The 21,344-nt window shown below is 35.5% G+C and overlaps 1 protein-coding gene and 1 long non-coding RNA gene across 5 annotated transcripts; both read left to right on the top strand.

Moving 5' to 3' along the window:
* The first annotated feature begins 4,880 nt into the window (after positions 1–4,880).
* Positions 4,881–8,074, top strand: LOC148780322 (uncharacterized). The gene is made up of 2 exons (XR_016041094.1): positions 4,881–5,053; positions 7,766–8,074. It is a non-coding gene; the product is annotated as an uncharacterized LOC148780322 (long non-coding RNA).
* Positions 8,075–8,646: 572 nt separating this feature from the next.
* POLD2 (DNA polymerase delta small subunit) lies at positions 8,647–20,829 on the top strand. Of its 4 annotated transcripts, none has more exons than XM_020674289.2 (15): positions 8,647–10,313; positions 10,738–10,867; positions 11,712–11,818; positions 11,973–12,099; positions 12,480–12,587; positions 13,790–13,905; positions 14,021–14,104; positions 14,274–14,342; positions 14,525–14,596; positions 15,676–15,767; positions 16,136–16,263; positions 16,394–16,495; positions 16,610–16,677; positions 17,715–17,791; positions 20,729–20,829. In XM_020674289.2, the coding sequence occupies exons 1-14, from the start codon at positions 10,251–10,253 to the stop codon at positions 17,766–17,768; spliced, it is 1,320 nt and encodes a 439-aa protein (XP_020529948.2). In that variant the 5' UTR covers positions 8,647–10,250; the 3' UTR covers positions 17,769–17,791; positions 20,729–20,829. The 4 variants fall into 4 exon arrangements, 2 of the variants coding, with proteins under 2 accessions (XP_020529948.2, XP_088703439.1); XM_088847313.1 differs by having other exon boundaries at positions 8,808–10,313; positions 11,949–12,099; XR_016041093.1 differs by lacking the exons at positions 17,715–17,791; positions 20,729–20,829 and having other exon boundaries at positions 14,021–14,099.
* Positions 20,830–21,344: the final 515 nt, after the last annotated feature.

The raw sequence follows: 21,344 nt of genomic DNA, 5'->3' as shown, positions 1-21,344 counted from the left end.
AACATTGTAAAAAAAATGAGTATTTTGGTCTAAAAAAAAGTCAATTTATATAAAAAAACAATATTAAAGTTAATAATATCGTATTAAAAGTGTTGGGGGCATACCTAAAAAGTACAAATTGGGGAATCCATAATTTTTTTTTATACAAATTGATCATTTCGACCTTAGATGTGAAAAAATATATAGATTTGTAAAAAAGTAATAGATAGGAGGCCTTGAAAATTGTCTATTTTGAAACAAATTTTTTCGATCCTTTATTTTTGGCATTCACATGTCTGCATTATTTTTTAGGCTTCCAATTTTGCAGTCAAGGGTAAAAGTGATTTTTTAGACTTCAAATTTCATAGTCAATGGCTTAGTGAGAATTATCATTAATGCTATATTTTTATCGAGAAATTTATTGGGATATTATCGATTGGGTCTTTTTTATCAGGTATTTATTAGATTTTTATCGAAAACTTAATATCTGAAAGTTATAGATTATGTGCAAAAATCATATGGTTTCTATGCAGATGTCATTTTTTTAGCGTTCCCAATTGAGCCAGGCCTCGTGCCGGGTTCTTGGCTCACCAGTCCGAAACAATTTTTGCACCGCTAGCCCAAGCCAAGCCTAAAAAGCTACCCTACCCATATTGTTGGTAGGGTTGCCAAATGGGCAGAACCCCAAACTGGGTTTGGAATACACCTGAAGGCTCTGGGCTCACTAGGCATGAAGAAGTTTAGGTTGCTAGCCCAGGCCAACTCTGAAATATTCTAACAGACACACACATCACCTAATACGATCCGAACTTGAGCCAATCCAATTCATGGATTGGAAAACCATGTTGGCCTAGATCTTGTAGAATGTTTGGAAAGAAAGAAACTTATGTATTTTAAAAGGTAGGTCAAGAGCTAAGGAGGAGCGTTGTCAAGCCATCCTATGTGATTGCTAATATTATCATCGCCAAATTGAATATACAATACATTAATATTATCATCGAAAGAGACTCAACTAATGTAATCGCTTGGTGTGAAGCCCTGGGGTTTCATTATAGATGATATCATATTTGCTCTCTGTGACAAAAAAGTGTCCTTCATCCATGCCAACCGAGAGAAAAATGGAGATACAGACGCCCTGCCCAAAGAAGCAACCTCTCATGCCTCTTCAATATCATTAATTAAAATTTGTTTTCCAACTTTTTGTATCTTTCTAAATAATAATAATAATAATAAAATTTATGTAACGGTGTCTTCTATATCATGAAACCTGGCCTTACATAATTTTCTTTAAATGAATATGACCCTTTTTTAATTAATATCTCTCCTCTGTTTGAGAGTAACACTGTACAAAACAAGATCGAGCAATCTCTATTATTTCATATTGAGAGAGCTTATCATGATCCATGAGACCACATGAAACATTCGATCATGCGGGCATCGCCATCCAATCAATAGATCGGACGAGGATTGGAGAGTGCAGTACCAAGGTGATGCTACACAATCTAGCCCGTTGAGCATATAGAGTGCTTACTTCATGTGGTCATGTGGACCACATTTACCTTCCCTTCGTGACTATGCCATTATATATGTGCCATAATCACAGTACATTCTCCTCGTTATTGTTGGGAAATGTATAATGTGATCCACATGGTTGTGATAAGAAGACGACGATAAGGATTATCACCGTCCAATCAATGGATTCGATATGTATGGAGGCAAGAGTGGAACATGCAAATGAATTAATGATTTTATTGGGAATCACTGTTCCCTCCATCAGAGCAGAGTGCAACCTGTTGATGAGACTGTGGATCGGTTGTTCAATTTCATACTGCATTTATGAATGTGTGTCTTTTGTTTTGGATAAGTTCCTAAAGCCACTCGGGCCAAGGAACATGGAACGGTATGGGCCGGATTACCTAAAGCAATTTGGACAATCGGCATTCACAGTAAATGGCAACATGTCGAGTTTTGGGTGTATATTTTTCTTTTCATTTTTACTTAAGAGCACCTAGATGAGGTGCACATTTAGCCAATTTTTAAGCTCTGATAGACTCATATAATCTTTCAAAAAGGAAAAAGTTTATATAAGATACTACCTTATAATGTAGAACTACGGATGGCCCCTCAAAAATCCATCAGAAAAGGTAATTTTAATGTTGAAAAACCCTTTGATTATTCATCGAGATGTATGATTATGAAAAATAAACAGATTTTAAGTCATTTTACAACATATTATCTACACCGTCCATTTTCAGGATTTTCATATATTTATAGATCTACTTGATTTTAACCATTTTTTAAATTTAAAATATTATAATTAGATATAAAAATAGATTTTGAGATAATCCCTGTAACATTTTACATCAAAGTTATATACCATACGGATGCATTGTATGCCAACTGCACCCTTTCAAAAAATATAATACTCAAGTCTCATCTATCCAAATCAATGAGACCCAATGAGAGCATGATAGAGGGAGGTGCACGAAGGTTTAACAAGGTTTCGAAACCCAATATTATGGATCGAGAATAATCACTGATCTAAAGGGGGAACTGGTCGGAGACAAGCACCATTCCAAAAACGTATCAATACCAGCCCGATCCCCACTCTGAACCCCACCCCAACATTTCTCTTGTCCCTCACAACATAATAGTTTTATTTGTTTTTTTATTAAGCTTATTTAGTGTTTCATGGGTGTGGCTTCTATAAGGTTGCAACCTTACTTGTAAAAATAAAGTTACGACATCTGACACCATCTATTTTAACTATGTGTACATTGGACACATCATTTAATACTATAAAAAATTGGCACATATTTAAAATAATGTCAAATATAGATTATTATAACTTTACTTCTATAGATAAGGTTGCAAGCTTATATAAAGTTTCCTAATTACCACCTAAATCTCTTATTCCATAGGCCTATATTTTATTTCTTTTGTTACTTTTTGTTTTTTATAGTTTTCAAATCACTAATTATGATCAATCAAATTATCCATATAAGCTGGACTACCCCCCTGGGCTTTGAAAGATTGGTTTAGCATGTGCACTGATAAGGTGGTCACGAAGAAATCAGGTCAAATAAGATAATGACTATTTCAAGGATGGAAACTATTTTTTGAAGATCTATTTGACTTAGTTTTATTATGTGTGTGTGGAATGAAAGAAATAGAAGAGTATTTGATAATATAAGTATAAATCTGTCTACATTAAAATTAAATGTTTTGGCAGTTGTAGTTGATTGGTTAATTACACGTAAAGATAGTGGTTTTATTCCTAAAAGTCTTATCATTAGCAATCCCTTGGTAATGATGACTATTGGTGTTACTACCAACATTCGTAGTGAGGTTGTTTGGATACTATTACTAGTGAGTTTCTTCAAACTTAATTTTGATGGAAGTTAACTTGGCAATCCAGGGCCAGTTGGTTATAGTGGACTCATCATAAATAATTTGGGTCACATTATATTGTTTTACTCGGGTCTTTGTGGTATCACAACAACAAATGAGGCGAAAGCACTAGGTTTATTAGAAGGTCTGAAATTGTCATGCACTTTGGAATAGGGCGGGATTATCGAATAAGACTCGGTGAATGTCATTGCCTGGAGTAAGAGAAATATCATATTCCTTGGAGATTAATTATTATTTTCGTTAAATTTGAGATATTTTGTCAACCTCTATGACAACGGTCCAACATTGTTATAGAGAGGCGAATGAAGATGTCGATATTCTTGCCACATGACGAGTCCATACTCCCTCTTTGTTGGTTATTTCATTTTAGTAATCTTGTGTCTTTGCTTGAACACCTTGTGTTTTACATTTGAATTAATGATAAGTTGCATGTTAACATTCAAAATAAATAAATACAATGAATACCACACTACATTTATATGCTCCCATGGGTGCGCGACATATTTTGACTAAGAAAAAGGCGTTCCATCAACATTCAATATTAAAAAGGGCTAGGCTTTGTGAAAACAAAATAAAACCTCATCTCAAATCTACGTCCATAAAGCCCATAAAGCACTCCGAAAATCTTCATGATGGCTTTAAAATTAATTTTCAATACCAAAAATAAAAATTGAAAGTAACTATTGAAGATCTAAAAACACTTATTTTTAGGAGGAAATGAATGGCTCAGATGATTTATTGCAATAGACACTGTTTTCAGAATTTGAAATCCTAAGTTTTTTACATAACCATAATATTTAAACTGAGATGATCGATTTAAAGGTTTTTCAACACTTGAATCGTAATTTTTGATGAGCTGCGATGTGAGGCTTTATTTTTATTTTTAGGGCTGCAGCCCCAACAAACTATTTTCCTTCAATCATCAATGGACTAAAGGGCAAGCTTTCTATGCTCCCCCTATAACATAGAAGTTATATCCTCCTCCTACCATCCAGCCGTCCAATTTTGATCAACAGAGTCACTCACCGTTTGATCTTAGATCCGACATCTCAAAATATTTTATTTTTAGTTTTTTTTATACAAATTGTATGAATATGAAATTTGGTATGTGTTATCTTTTTCATTGCGGCGTGTACCTATAAAAAATATTAAAAATAAATTTTCGATAAAATATAATGACAAAAAATATTTTATTAAAAATATTTTATTGATATTTTTCGTTAGTGCGAGTTTAATAGAGATATGGACGCTCAAAATTTGTTGTCAAAACAGTTTATAGAAAAAAAAAATTTAAAATACAATAGTGCAGATGTTGTGATTGGGGCAATCTTAGCACTCCATTCAAAATGAACGGTTGGATAAGGGGGAAGACGGAACTTCTAACCTGTCGGGGAAGCATAGAAACCTTTCCCTGGACTAAATACCATAGTCTTGAGTCTTTAGACATAATAAGTTAATAACGAGCTTCTCGATAGAGAAAGGAGTGTGGAGGACTGAGTTCAGAGGAGAAATAGAAATGGCGTTCATGAGAGGCAAGCCTCTGGTTGCCAAGCTCGCGAACATAGCGAAATTCGTGATTTTCCCAGCTGCCATGGCGGCCTCACTCTACTATAGCCCACCTCTACCCAAGAAAAAGAAATTAGAAAATCTCACCGATTGATCGGTACGGTCTTATGCAAATTAGGGTTTTAGTATTGACTTTGAATTCATCTACTTCTCGATTTCTAGGAAATAACTATCGGAAAGTGAATCGGTATGGTTTCTTCTGGTTATTTTTCCTCTGGTTTGGTAAGCGATTAGGGATAGACTCGATTATTGAGTAAACTGTTTACAATTAACATGGTTTTTTTTTTATATCAACGGGCATTTAAGGTTTAACTATTGACAGGTTATATGTTCTAAATTATCTCAGTGCAGTCTCTTTTGGCTAGACTAGTGATTGATGAGTGAATTTATTATGTTATCATTTGATTTTACCTGATTGATAATAGGTCTTATTTGTTGTTATTGGAACTTTAGGGCGCTTCATCTGACGATTTACAGTCTGATTTCTTTAGGTTTAGTTGAGTTTGAATGCAAGAGTAATCAAGGAGAATTTTTTTTAATGGGGTTTGGTTTATTGAAAAGGTTTTCTATGTAAAGTTTACTCATTTTGATTTGAAATTTAGGGTACATTTACCGGCAGATCAACCTTCTGGCTTCGTTAAATTCATTTTATCTCGTTTTTTATGGGTCTATCCTGTTTAGTTTATTTTAGTTTGGCGAGCAATTAAGGAGGACTTTGCCATATAGCTCTTTGATTTACACTAATATTGTTTCTAGGGCTCTTTATAATCACTGCTGTGAATGCGAATTAAGTACAGATTTCAGGGGAACTCGGGTTATTCCATTCTATTTATTTCTTAAAACCAAATACCTTACTCGTAGTCTTCCATTGGGTACATTGGAAATCTTTGACTACGCATGCTTTCAATTTCGCTTTGAAAGGAGTGAATTGATTCACTTTGGATTTGAAAGGAATGAATTGATTATTTGGTGCTAAGTATGGTAAGTTTGGGTCAACCTTTAATGGATAGCGTTATTAATGCTTTGATTATGGTTAAGGTGATCACCAAAGAAGTAGTTCCACTGGCCTGTGTTGATAAATGAATATACTTTCTTATGGTTGTGAACTTTTGATTCAGAGAGCAATATTTTCGTTGTATCAATTGATCTGGTAGCCTTATTGTGTTTTATATGTGGCCTCAGCATCATTGTTATCATATTAAGCTCGGGTTAACATGGGGGGAAGTTTGAAGTGGAATACCTTAATATGTGAAATAGTGTGATATAACGTTGTTTTTATTCATTAAGGGGTAGTCACTGTGTGCTTTTTTTAGATGGGGTGCCATACTACTCATGTGATGCTGATCTAGATGCATGGGGAAACAAACACACCTATGTAACTAGTGGTGTAATATTAACATGTCATGATGGTGGGGTGGTCCAGCGTAAGTGTCAAACCATGACACGTACCGATGGGAATCCTAGGGTTCTGAGATTTCAACAATTTAGATATACTGCCTCTCCAATAGTTTATAGAAGAATGCAATTATCCAACCTCAACTTATGATATGAATTTTACTTTCATGGAGGAGAGAGGATTTTACTGCAGTAGCCTTCCAGGAAGGAATAATAGATCAAGAAAAAGGTCGACAACACGGTTTTATGCATAGCGTGTGGGAGTTTTTTTCTCTCTTGTATAGACAGTTTCTTCATATTGGTGTGCTTCTTTTGTGTGGCTACAAAAGTGAATATTTGTGAATACATGCTTCCTTTTGTGATTGTTGTTTATGAATTGTATTTGTCCAACTTAAGATTCTTTTCTTTGTCTTTCTCCTTTTTCATCATTCCCAACCTAAGAGTATGTGAGCATTTTATTAAGGACATGCTCGTTTGTAATTTTTCATCCATAATTTGTTCCCCTTGGCACTATTGTGTGTTTGTGAAGAGATATTTGTGGATAGAAGTTTCAACTGGTTTTACTCTTGTCTTTGGAGGGAAAAAAATAGCTAAGATTGCTTTCATGATTCTCATTTAAGAGCCTTAGGTGCTGAATTTCACAGAGGAAAGAAAACTATACGAAGTCCTAAGTTTTGAATTTTTAAATTTCCAGAAACCTGATGGATAAAAGCACAGAAAACGGAAATAATGTGGAAATTTGAATGTTCTATTCTATAATTTGGGAGTTGTGCATTGAGTTCCAATTTGGTAGATTTGAATTTTTTTGAAGAGCTTTATAGTCTCTTCATTAACATGAGTCTATGCATGATGGTTAATGGAACTAGAAGCCATTGACTGAAGCTTGAAAATACAATCTACCGTAGGATGAGACCTGTTTGTAGAATCCTGAAATTAGGCTACATTCCTCCTACCAAAACAACTTACCTTGGAGGGCATATTTATGTATGTCTGGACATGTGTAACCATGTACTGATACATGCATGTGCTCATGCACAAACATGAGTTGTATTCATGTATGTCCATGTATGTCTATCTCTATGTTCTATACGCTTGTGAAATAAATGTTATGTAATCATTCCTTATATTCAATTGAAATTGTTCTCATGATATTATTGATATAAGGGAAAACAATGCATAAATAAATCTTATCTGATAAATCTTTCTGTACCTTTTGAGAATCTCTAATTTTCATGCATAGAAAATCGTAAAGGTTGCCACTTCTGCAAATGATTAGCTCAGAAGAAATAATCAGCAAACAAAATTATAGCTTATACCCTGACCTTATTCCATGTTTCTCTTTATTGGCTATATAATTTTTTATATGAAAATTTTTGGATTTTCCTGATGTAAGAAATGCCCGAATTTTTTGCAGGTCATTCGCTGGAGATGAATGTAAAAGTTTGCCCTTATGGAGATTTCTGGCATGCTGAAACCATGTCTGGAGTCTACTATTTGGCAGTAATAAATATGCCCTTGTGATTGTAATAGGAAAACATGGGTTATTTCCTACATTTAGATTGCTTTTGTATTTTTTGAGTCTGCTGCAAATTGGTTTTTTGGAAGTCAGGAATAGCTCAGTTTGCTTTGATGCTGTGCTGTGAAGAATGAACAGACACTATCTTAAAGGCTGATAAACATTGATTGAGGAATGTCATGGTAGAAATTATGGTTCATGAACTAATGCTACTTCTAAGCTATGTATGGTTGCAATTGAAGTGATTTGGACTGAAACTTGTGCGTACACCATGTGCGCACAAGTGATGCATGAAATTCACAAGGTGACGAGTTGAGAGAATTTCACGCATCACTTGGTAGAAGCATTAGTACTACTTCAGTTTTAAGCATTATTCTAGGAGCTCCCCAAACTATCAATGTCAATTAAGATATGTCTTCTTTGCTCAAGCAGATTTGTCTGTAGAGTGGGGGAGCTGAAAGTATTATGTTTCAAACAAAACATGTATTATATGACTAATTAGTATCATAACAAGATGGCTGAAACAAATTCGAAAATGAGGCGCAAGGAGCATTCCAACTTGTTCCAAACAAAGTTGGTTATGATGGGTGAATTTTGATAATTACCAGAAGTTAACGACTTTTGATAGTGGGAGGAACATACATTGCTTTCACATAAAAAGCTTCATTTTCCCCACCAATATACAGTGTTAGCATCCGGTTTAAATTTAGCATAACATGCTTGCAGCTCCAATACCATCAGGTTAGGACGATACCAGTTAGCCATCTATTGCTGATACCGGATGGTTATCAGAAAAGCTCCCCTTCTCTGGCTCATGTGGCTGTACTACAGTTCCATAGCTAATGAAGCTCAAGTAGGATCGACAGAAGCTCACCGAGGAACTATGGAAAATCAAGGATTACACAGGATCAGAAAAGCTCCCCTTCTCTGGCTTCATCAAGGATTACACAGGATCAGAAAAGCTCCCCTGCTCTGGCTCATGTGGTTGTACCATAGTTCCATAGCTAATGAAGCGCTCCCCTTCTCTGGCTTCTTCAAGGATTACACAGGATCAGAAAAGCTCCCCTTCTTTGGCTCATGTGGTTGTACCATAGTTCCATAGCTAATGAAGCGCTCCCCTTCTCTGGCTTCATCAAGGATTACACAGGATCAGAAAAGCTCCCCTTCTCTGGCTCATGTGGTTGTACCATAGTTCCATAGCTAATGAAGCGCTCCCCTTCTCGGGCTTCATCAAGGATTACACAGGATCAGAAAAGCTCCCCTTCTCTGGCTCATGTGGTTGTACCATAGTTCCATAGCTAATGAAGCGCAAGTAGGATCAGAAAAGCTCCCCTTCTTTGGCTCATGTGGCTGTACCATAGTTCCATAGCTAATGAAGCTCAAGTTTGAGCTTTGTTACAAAAACATGAACTGTTGCCATGTGAGGACCCAAAGTTGCAGAAAGGGATTCACAAAGTTTAGTAAAATAAGTTTAATCTACCCAAAGTGGCAGAAAGGGATTCACAAAGTTTAGTAAAATAAGTTTAACCTTATAGATTAAACTCTAGTCTCCGAAGAAAGATTAATGTTAAGAGGTGAGTGGATATGACTTGGTCATCCTTACTCGAAAGGAATATGGAGATCGATGGGTTGGCCGAAGTAACATTCAAACGAAAAAAAAAAAAGAAAAAGCAAAAAAATGGGTTGGCTGAAGTATTGAACTGCCAAACTGCAGGTGTATTTGATCCATTGAGGTAGAAATACATACTTAAAAAGTCTATAAATTATGTAAATTTGCACTCTCGTGCATTAAAAAAATATTAAAGATTGTATGCTAGGAGACTATTTATCTTTGTTACAAAGATGTTACAATTGTTTTTAGCCTCTAGATGTCAAATTGGATGGCTTAAAGTATGTTGAGAAGTAGGAATTTTTTTTTTTTAAACTTTGAGTTAAATCAGTAACACCTTCATAATCACTCAATTTTAAATCTGGCAAACATCAATGATTATTACTTCCTTCTATTCAAAATAGATGGTCTTTTTGTATACTTTATCAAAACATAAATGAAAAGCTCCGACTCCCCATTAAAAAAAATGAAAAAAAAAAAAAAAACTAGCATAGTTTATAACCTCTTCTAGATTTCAGATATTCAAAGCTCTCATTTCCTGAAAATAAAAAAAAATAAAAAAATGAAAAAAAAAAAAAAAAAGTACCACGTATCACCCTATTAATTAAGGGACTAAACCGTCATTTACGTCTTAATCCTGGTTAGTACAATATGATTAGAGCGAGTGGCATTCAGAAATTCATGAGAAACACAAAGGTTATTTTCATCGTCTCTCTCCCTATAAAAGGTTAGAAAAACCCCGCAACAGGGCTCGAACTCTTGCTTGTTCCCCCCATGGACATAGACGCCGAGTCTCTCTCTCTTATCCAAAGGAAACAGTCTCTCTATGTCTCTCAGGTAATATTATTCATATTATATTAGTAATATTATCCATTTCCATTTTCTCCCAATTTTTTTTGACATTATTCTTGGCCCAATAGATTATATTGGTTCATTTTCTCATTTTCCCTTTCAAAATTTGTAAATATTATTCTCTCCAATTTATAAAAATAATTCCATCTTTTTCTGTAATATTGGTGTTCACGTTATCTTCCATTCATTTCTCACGATTTACTCTCTCCATTCATTTCTCACGATTTACTCTCTCTAAAAGTTTTTATTTACCCCCTTCTCTCTCTAGGGAAACTGTTAGGTTTAAATTCTGTATACTTTTTGAATCAGTATCTCTAATTTTTACTCTTATTATTCTCTCACTAAGAATCTATAACTTCAGTTCGCTACTTCTAATGATGAAAAAAATGGCATTCTCCATTATACACAGGATGAGAGGTTTCTGCTTGGATTGCAGAAGTACAAGGGACAACAGTACAGTCACATATATTTTTTCCGCCTTTACAAAATGAGAGAGCAATTTCGATCGCTTATAAATCATCAGCACCCAAATTTGCCCGGTATCCTTTCGGAATTTCATTTCCTTTCAATAATTGATCATCAATAAGTGTTTCTTATTGAATTTGTATTTCTCATTGATGATAAACATTTGGAAAGGGGGGGATTTTTGTGCTTTTTCTGAATTTGGATGACAAGATTTTGCATTCTTGTCAGTGTAGAGCATTAGCATTAAAAACACTCGTTTTAGCTCAATATTAAGCATCATGAAGTGATATACTTCATCAATGGGCATCTTATTCCCACTACAGGTTAAAAATGGTGTAGCTATAACTTGGTTGTTCTTGACTTGACAACCTATGAGATCTTATTCTGTTATACTGTTCAGAAGTAACAACCTAGGTAGAAGAAGAGATTCAACCAATCTTTTCTCGAGTTTTGTGCATGATAGATATGGTATGGCTATATCCTTTCAAAATTTTCTTACGTTTTGCACATGATAAAAATGGTGCAGCTATTTTCTAGCTTCATCCTTCCTCATGCAGTAGATCTTGGAGTATAAAGTTTGTTACGGCTTGTTTGTATTTATTTCTGTATTTTGATCACAAATTAGTTGCTGTTTAAAGTTTGTTTCCACCTTTTCAAAAAAGTTTGGTTCCTTTTTTTTTTTCCTGATGATCATGTAATATGGCAACCTAGTATTATCTACTGATACAACCTCTGTAATTTGTTTTCTGGTAGTGTAAGAAGTAAAAAGAACATGCTTCATTGATGAAATGTGTAAAGTTCGTTTTGCTTTGGTTTGGTTAGTCTAAGGTGCTGTTTTAGGCCAGAATTAATGGAAGAGAGTTATATTGTCAGCCCAATTGATTCATTCTCTCTTTGACGCATGCCATTTTTATGCAGTTCACACGGTTTTAGGTCTTGAAGTAGGTAAACAGTGCATCATCGTGGGAACTTTATACAAACAAATGAAGTTAAAACCTTCTGTTCTTGATGAGTACTCTAAGGAGGTATGCTTATGGTGTTCTCTATTCTGCTGTACATGGGCCCATCCGTATATTCAAGATATCCAGTTGTGCATACATTCATTCATGCATATGCATCCCATTCTAAATTGTATAATCATGTAATCTGCATCAGTTTGTGTTGTCTTTTTATTTGCAGAGGTCTGCTGTTCCCCTTGTGAAACCTCATAATTTTCTTCACCCAGATGACCATCTCATTTTGGAAGATGAGAGTGGAAGAGTTAAACTTATAGGGGATGTGGTGAAACCATCTGACTATGTGACAGGTGTGTATATGAAGATATCAGACGAAGAAGAAGGGGAAACTATACTGAATGCTGATGAACTTATATGAAAACCATAGTCTGTTTTGTTCAGCAATGATTGATGTTGATGGAGAGAGTTAGTCTCATCATTGGGGTCATCTCCTGTTCTTGATAGCACTCTTCCCATCACCCTCCATCATTTCATTGGACAATGATGACCCATTGGACTGTGGCTTTCTATGGTGTCCTATAGTATATTATAGTTTTGAATCCACAGTATCTCTTACATATGCACACAATTCTCGACAAGCTAATGGAAAGTGCTGCCATGGTATATTGCTGCATTAATCTGGCACATATGATTGGAGCTTTTATGTTTTGGGTTCATTCTTGATTAGCAGGTGTTGTACTGGCAGTTCATGGGGAAGAAACCAGTGATGGTGATTTTCTGGTTCACAAGATTGTAGAAGCTGGATTACCACCACAGATAAAAATTCCACAAGAAGCAAGTATTATATCTAACTAATTTTACATCAGTTGCATGCTGTTATGACTTTCAATAACATGCCTATCATTCACCAGCTGGGTTTATGCCCCTCATTTGTCAGTATGTCTTTGTGAATGTCGAGTGCATTAATTTATCCAATGGAGGGGAATATGGAAATTAGCATAATATTATTCATTGGGGTCATCACCTTCCAATCAAAGGATGGATTGTGATGGATAGACTGTTGGGGTAATTTCCTATTCTGTGGTCTCTCTCCCCTCCCCCCAAAAAAAAAAAGAGAAAAAACAAAAAACCATTTACGATTGTTATTTCCCATCGCAAGTGTGCTTCACACATCTCTGATGATTCCAAATTAGTACTAGGATCACAAACATTTCTGTAATGAATGGGTATATTCATGGGTGAGGGCTTATAATAAACTCTAGTTCTTGAATTTGCAGTTGTTGCTGCTTCCTATATTGAATTTTTTTGTCTTTAGTCATAGTTGTCCTCGTGTGCTTGACAACAATTAAATTTTATCTTTTGATTAGCCAAAACATGGCATTCCTTGCACCAAAATATGGTTAACAAGTTCATTCTATGGCTGGAACTTACAGTACTTACCATACTGCATTTGAAATCGTAGGAAAAAAGAACATTGTGTCTGTGCATAATTTTCAAGAGTCTGAATCTTTTTTTTGGCTAGTTCAGAGAGGATGGGGTCCTCTACCATGGTAGGAATGGAAGTCAAGACATCATGTTATGATGCCCCACCACCTTGATCACCTAGCCTCAAGCCCATTCCTACAGGAGGCTGAATCTGTATTCTGTAATTGTGATTTGGCTGAACTGGATGAAGTCTTGGCAAAACTTATAAGTTTCTCTCTTTTTTTTTTAAACTAAATTCTATTTTTGTATGCCAAGTATCAGTTGCATTAAAGTCTGAAATCCAAACTATTGGTTTCAGCGCTCACCAAAATTATTACTACAAGGTTGAATATTGTCTAGAATTTAACTTAATCTTGAGGCCATGGAATTTTAATATCATAAATCATATTGAGTTGGCCTTTACTTATGTTTAGGTGGACACTCAACTTTTAGTCTTGGTAAAGCCTGTTTTCCATGTCTTTGGACATTACTATGTGGCTCTATAATCTTCTGTTTGTTGAAAGACAATTTTTGTTATTTCTCATGACGTTTGAAATTTGTGTAATTAACTTACAGAAGAAGATAAGTATGTGGCTTTTGTGTCTGGATTGAGTGTTGGGAGCATTAAGTCTAATCCTCTTCAGATTCAATTGCTGGTGGACCTTTTGACAGGACATCTAGGTGATGACAAGGTATGTTAGTTTCCTCATGGATTTATCTTTTAAGTAGCATTTTAAACTATATCTGCATCTTGTTATCTCATTGCACTGTCAACGATTGAAATTCCTAAAGTTTCCATTAAAACAGGAGCAAAATGTTGCATCTCAAATTACCCGTATTGTAATAGCTGGGAATTCTGTTGAACTTCAACAAGGACTCCTTGCAGGTCAGGTAATCTTATCTGCTTGGCTCGACATTTGTTGTACTCTTGTGCTCTTATGCAGTTTCTGTACTATTTTACATGCACAACAAATATATGTATACTATTCTTTCCAGTCATGGTTGTGGGGTTCTACTAGTGTTACTTCTTTCCAGATTGCTTATTTTTTCGTTGTTGCAGTCCTTGGCTTCAAAGGATCAATCCAAGCTCTCTGAACCGATTAAAGAGTTTGATCTTCTGTTAACTCAGGTTCTCAGTTGCAACTTTCGAGCTGTACAATGCATTTTAATATTCAATGAGTGCCCCCTCGCCCCTTTTTTCCCCCCCTCTTTTGATAGATAATTATGGGGTATTATTGGTTGGATTTTTTACTTGATTTCAATCATATTGTTGCATGTAGTATTCAAATATCATCACGAATGTCTTTGCAGCTTGCAGCAGCCATGCCTGTGGATATAATGCCAGGGCCTCATGACCCCGCAAACTACTCCTTGCCTCAGCAGGTTAGTGTTGCATAAATTTGAACATCCATCACTTATGAATATGCATTGCTGACATGTGTGGCACAAAAATAAAATAAAAGGATAGTGAGGATATTAAATTTTTTTGGAAAAAGACTCTGGCCTAACGGATTAAATGTATAAGAGAATCAAAGAGAGCATAATATATAAAAAAGGGTTATTTAGGCTACACCATTTGGTGGTGCAGACCCTTAAAGTGCTCAACATTTTTGGACACTAAAATACCCTTGAATTGTAATACAATTTTTTTCAAGTACGGGCATTTTTGGTCATTTAGAAGGGTAAAATGGATATTTTTATAAGAAAATAGTGGCATTTTATTAGTAGTTAAAAACAATTAATGCATCTTGTGGGTGATGTCACACACCATATCGGTGATGTCATTGTCCACTATTGTTAATAAATGTTTTTGTTTCTATTAAGAATTTCTTGTTTACCCTTGACTAATTACTTAAAATACCCCTAAACAAAAAGTTACTATACTATAGGATAAGGGTATCTAAATATCTAAAGATGTTGAGCACTTTAAGGGTCTACACCACAAGTGGTGTAGCCTAACAAAACCCTATAAAAAAAAAAGAAAAAACAAGCCAAAAAATTAGGAAGAATATTTCCATGACAAAATGCCTAAAAATAAAGTAGAAAGGAAAATAATGAAATAATGTGCAGAAAATAGAGTAAAAGAACTTAACAGAGGAAAGAAAAATATAAATTGGAAAGAGAAAAAGAAAGGTAGAATCTGAAGACTTAGAAGGAAAGAAAAAGAAAATAAAGAAAAATCTAGGACCAGAAAATAGAAAAAGGGAGTCGCCTAATCAACAAACATATCATTTTCCTAAGTGATTATTTTATTTCCACACTAACAGGGAAATGTAATGTAAAGTTATGCAAAAATTGGTTTCATAGTTATGGACTGGAAATTGCCAACACTTCCACATTTCTCGTCTGTCATGCCACAACTGACATGTATGTAAATGTGTATGTATGTTTGTGTGTGGCTCTATGCATGCATATGATGACCTCTCAACTGTAATCTTCTTATGTTTTGGTTCTATTTTCAGCCTTTGCATAAATGCCTCTTCCCTGGAGCTTCTGCATATAATACCTTCGTGTCCAGTCCTAATCCTCATTCATTCAACCTTGATGATGTCGGGTAAGTTCCATTATGACTTGAAGTGAACCCCCAATAGCCTAGTGGTTATTTTTTTTTTAACGTTAACTGTTAGTATGAGTTAGTAATTTTTGGAATCTATAGTAGTTTTCAAAAGGGATTAGCATTGGTAGGAATGGGAACCATGACCGGTAAGCTGAGTCACAGGTTGTGCTACCCCCTTGACCTCAACTCCATTCCTAATAGCCTAGTGGTTTGGAGATCTTGTTCTCATTCCTAAATTTGAGGGGTGAGACTCCATTTTACCAAAGAAGAGAAAGTATATTATTGTGGCTATGATTAAAATGAAGAAAAAGACACCTTTTCAAGATTTAAATGATAATGGACACAAGCATTATCAATGCTTTCAGGTTTCTAGGAACATCGGGTCAAAACATAGATGATCTTGCGAAGTATTCTGAAGCGAAAGAGAAACTTGATTTCATGGAGAGAACATTGAGATGGAGGCACTTGGCACCAACTGCCCCTGACACTCTCGGTATGTCATCACATTATGTCATTTCCCTAGCTTCTCCTTTTATATATTTTTTAGTGATCTCCTTTCCTGGCCCTTTTCTTAATTGGACTTTGCTTATATTCATATTGTACCAAACTTGATGTCTTTCTAGGGTGTTATCCCTTCACCGATCGAGACCCTTTTGTCGTTGAAAGCTGCCCTCATGTGTACTTTGTTGGGAACCAGAACAAATATGGTACTCAATTGTTGAAAGGTATTTTTTGCATGGAAAAAGTAAAGAGGCGAATGACATGGTCTCTCTGATGTGCCCAATCTGAGGAATTGATAGAAGCTCTTAATTTCATTGTCTTTAATGCTTCTTATGCAGGATCTGAGGGACAGTTGGCTAGACTGATCTGTATACCTAGATTTTGTGAGACCGGTGTTGCTGTCATGGTATGTATCTTGTTTTCAACTTGAACCTATATTTGGAAAAGTTTGGAAAATTGTTCCTTGGTGTCTTGTCAAAATGAGATGGAAACTATATATGAACATACACACATGCACAAATACATCACTTCTTTCGCGATTGGAATGTATCCTAGTGACTGATGGAACAGCCAGTCAGTTTTATTCTGCATGAGTTATGCACTGCACATGCAGATGATATTTTTTTCTTGAATGAAAATCCTTTATTACAGCCACCTATTTGCTGCATTTAGCACACAATCATGGATATATCTAGAGATGTAGAGAAAAAAAAAAAAGAAAGGTGTTTCTTTACTTTCTCTTACATAATTTGATGTTGTTTGTTGAGTATGTTTGTGCACATCTGCATGTGAGCTTTTGTTTTTTAATTCCTTTTTGTATGTTACTCTCCTTTTTATGTTTATTGGCAGTATTGTGTAATGTGCCTTTGGTATGCTTATGTTTTCTGTTTTGTCCTTCTTGTTTTACTTTGCATTTTCTTTCATAGCTTGATTCAGTTTTCTATAGTTTCCTTCCTTTTCTCTTCCATGGGTGCAGCTAAATTTTAGACATTTCATTCCTGATTGAAATGCATCTATTGACTGGTGGAACAGCCAGTCAGCTACATGCTGCATGAGTTGTGCACTGCATATGCAGAAGGCACTCTTTCTTGAATGGGAATTCTTTGTGACAACTACCTGTCTGCTGCATTTAGCAAACAATCAGGGATATTTCTAGAGACTCCAAAAAAAAAAAGAAAAAGAAAAGAAAAATTGGAGGGGTGTCTCTTTATTTTCTCTTGCATGACTTGATGTAGTTTGTGCTTATATTTGTGCACATCTGCAATTGAGTGTTATTTTATTGTCTTTTAATGCGATGCTCTCCCTTGTTTGTGTATTAATGGCATGCACATTTGGTGTGCGTGCGTTTTCTATCTTTTTCTTTCTAGCTTTGTTTTGCGTTTTATTTTATGGCTTCATTGTGTTTTCTTATAGTGCCCTTTATTTTCTCTTCCACGAGTGCAGCTAAATTTGAGAAATCTTGAATGTCACCCCTTAAGTTTTTCGTGTGAAACATGAAGCACGATGCTGACTCCAGCCAGGTAACTACTGCATTTTTAACGTCCTAAATGCTTGGCCATGTCAATTGTGTTTGTTATTATTTTACATATTAAGCCTCATATAGTAACGTGGTCTGGGAATTGGTGGTTAGGGGTGCAGATGCTTCACCATGACATCCTAGGCTCTGTTCCGGCACTTCCCCAAAAAAAAAAAAACAAAAACCATGGATAAGATTTTTACCTTAGAGAGAGAGTTTAGGGTACAATATCTATTAAGAGGACACTTAAAGGTAAGTTACCTCATTGGAAATTTAATCGGAAAACTATGATAGGAAATCTAATTCGAATCCTAATCCAATTCAAATAAGTACCTCATTGGAAATTTAATCGGAAATCTACGATAGGAAATCTAATTCGAAAAGGAAATTGTTATAATATATTTTTGGGAACTGTTATCCTCATGGGAAACCTAATCCTTAGGAAAATAACTTTCTTATACATTTTAAATGTCTATGCACGGCTATGGTTGATTTTACATTTGCTAGGGGGAATCTTGAGTCAAAAAGATATTCCAAATCATCTTCGCACAGGGACAACTAGCATTAACACCCATCTTTTGGGTGGCACAAATAAGAAATTCTGGGTGGATACATAAAACGTTGGTGACCTCCCTTCTTTCATATTGAAAGTCAGGTAGGGATGCCGTGACAATCTTGCATTTATTTAAGGGCATTTTGGTCCACTTTTGGGCTTTTATATTGAAAGGAGGGGGGGTGTGAAAAACTGTGGAGCACAATGGGATTCTTGTCATCCGTTATTTGTACCATTCCAAAATTAGGGTTTCGACGCTCGATTTCAAGACCAGCAGTCCAAAATCTAGGGTTTCAATGCTCTAATCCCCGGCTACATTTTGCTTCCATTCCTCCTTTTGAAGCTCATCTTAGGGTTTCGGCCTTCGGCTTTGGCTTGAGGTACTTGTATTATCTCTCTTATAAGTAAAAGAGTTTAATGTTGACTTTCCTTCATTGATACCATAGAGAGAGAGAGAGAGAGAGAGAGAGAGAGGGTGCTTGTTTTGTCAGTCTAGAGTACTCATTGAAGGGTGCTTGTTTTGTCAGTCTAGGGTACTCATTGAAGAGAGAGAGAGAGAGAGAGTGGGTGCTTGTTTTGACAGTCTAGGGTACTCGTTGAAAAACGAAGGGGTTTAGGGTTTTGCTGGTGCAATATCACCTCTCTAATATTGCTTGTGTTCTATTTGCCCTTCCAGTTTGGGATGTTTATGCTGCCTTACTTTTCCTGGCAGTGAAGTGCTACTTTTATTAAGATTTTTCCTTCCTTTTATTTGATAGCTGGACAAAATTATTTGAGAAAATTATAATTAAAGTTGTCAAATCATGCAAATTGGTCAATTGAAAAAGATCATCTCAATCAATAACCTACTCGACTATTTGCTAACAGTACCTAAGCTACCTCTAAGATTTGCGATCTTGTATGAGTAGTGTATTTTGGTAATTTGCAATGATTCGGAACCAAGTGAGTTGGGCCAGGTCCGGGTCCTTGTATTTTGGGCCGCTCAAGCCAAATAAAAGGTCGTAACCAAGTGCTGGTCCACCTACACAAGGTCTTGGGAGGGGTGAGCTAGGAAATGGTCATGACTTTTGACTTTTTATGCGTGGCTTCAAACCTATGCTCTTGCGTTGGCCACCCAAGCCCATGCCCTTGTCACCCGAGCCTTTTACCACCATAGTTGGCCCCTAAATAACTAAATAAAATCACCCATCTCTACTTATTTCTCGTCTTTTTCCTCTAAGTTTGGAACCTAAAACAAGTAGGATTGTTATATTATTTGGCTCAGTGGCCTAGATGAAACTACCTGCAATATATTATAAGTTCCAAAGATGGAACATGTAAATTTTTATTAAAATTCTAGTCTAGAATTCAAAACAAGAGGAAACGTTTTGATAATTTGGCTATGTAAACTATTTGTGGATTCCAAACCCACAAGTGGTTTTTTTTAATAAACATGAGAAACTACTTGGTGAAATGATCTTATCAAACGAATTGATGGATTTGTTGATATTACTTGTTTCTTTCTAATGTGTTGTGATTACTTAATGAGAATATCTTGATCCATATATTGTTGAGCTTATAAAGAAAAAAATAAAGCCTCATCTTGAAACCACATCTAGAAAACACTTTGCACATGAGAAATCTCTACGATGGCTCAAAAATTAATTTTCAATTGATTAGGAAATTTGTAGCTCAAAAAATGATGCAGATCTTACCGATACATAAACACTTGAAAATGGATGGTCAAAATAATTTATTGTTATAGACACTGTTTTAGGGCTCAAAATCTTAATAATTTCCACAACGTCAAGGTTGAGATGATTGATTTGAAGGTTCGCTAAATCCATGACTTTAATTTATTTATTTATTTTGTTAGTTTTGAGGTGCGGCTTCAGTTATTTTACTAGGCTGCAGCCCTAATACTTAACGATACTTAGTAGCCAACCCCCATCCCCACTGTGTTTTTGTTCTTTGGCTCCTACGGGCTCTTTTATTGGTAGTTTGGTATTGGTAGTTTGGTATCTTTGTTTAATCGAGTGCTTAAACATTAATTCATGAATTCTACATTAATGATAACTTTTTTACCCAAAACATACATATAAATTTCCACTATTAATCCATCAAAACACAAACCAGTATTCTTTAAACCAAATGATGGTTGGAGAAATGAGGAACGTGTCATTTCATTGCAAGTTCAAATGTTGTGTTTTCCATCACCTCCTCATTTCATTGAAAACCATATGATTAAAATCAACCATGCGATTAGTGTTCCCATGAAATACCCATCCTTATTTATAGTATAAAATTAACAAATATTTGCTTTGTTTGAAGCTTGATCTTGTAAATTTTTTCCTAAGCTTGAAAATAATTTGAACTAAGATTAATCTTGTACATGTTTCCACACTCCAGAGCTACTACTTTGGAACATAGGAGATCTCATAATATCAGGACTGCCCATATCATATGCGCTTTGGGCAATGGTCCTGATAGTGAAGGTGACAAAGGAAAAAGTGGAGGCAGCCAAATTCAGGCAAAGCAAGAAACTGATAGTGAAGCGGGGCCACCTTTGTCGACTATTTTGGCAGGGGTCTTTGTTTTCCTCTTGTTTCTTTGGATTGTGGGTTCCATAGTTATTTGGATATTTAGGCTCTTTATTAGATGATATTAGTTTTCTATGTTTCTTTTGAATTGTAGTGTTATTTATGTATGAGAAACTAGGACTGCAATGTTCCCCAATATGTTTTTCAGTTTCCTTTTGCTTTGCTCTTATCCACTGAAGGAACCATTATTTTGGGTGAGAGCTCATTGAAAGAACCATACGAGTTGCCAAAGTTGTGCTTTTATGTCTCATATGTATTCTTTGGCACTGTTTCGGAATTGGTTTTTGACTCACCAGGAATTTGATTCGGAGTTACTATCAACTTGGGCAATTCTTGTCAGATTGGGCTATATATTTAATGAAGAAATTCAAAACAAAGCCAGCTGAACCTGAGCTGATGGGTGATTCTAGTCTTCTAAAGCCCAA

The sequence above is a fragment of the Amborella trichopoda genome, chromosome 9 (assembly GCF_054954075.1).
Source record: "Amborella trichopoda isolate Santa Cruz 75 chromosome 9, AtrichopodaSantaCruz75HAP2 v2.0, whole genome shotgun sequence".
Classification (NCBI taxonomy): Eukaryota; Viridiplantae; Streptophyta; class Magnoliopsida; order Amborellales; family Amborellaceae; genus Amborella; species Amborella trichopoda.
Note: the sequence above shows the minus strand (reverse complement) of the source record. Positions and strands in the feature narration are given on the sequence as shown.

What these genes read in the sequence shown, in the direction of transcription:
- POLD2 (XM_088847313.1), top strand. Translation starts at nt 10,251, where the DNA reads ATGGACATAGACGCCGAGTCTCTCTCTCTTATCCAAAGGAAACAGTCT. An exon ending in GACATCTAGGTGATGACAAG is followed by an intron (nt 13,906 to 14,020) that starts GTATGTTAGTTT and finishes CCATTAAAACAG; the next exon opens with GAGCAAAATGTTGCATCTCA. An exon ending in TGGTACTCAATTGTTGAAAG is followed by an intron (nt 16,496 to 16,609) that starts GTATTTTTTGCA and finishes CTTCTTATGCAG; the next exon opens with GATCTGAGGGACAGTTGGCT.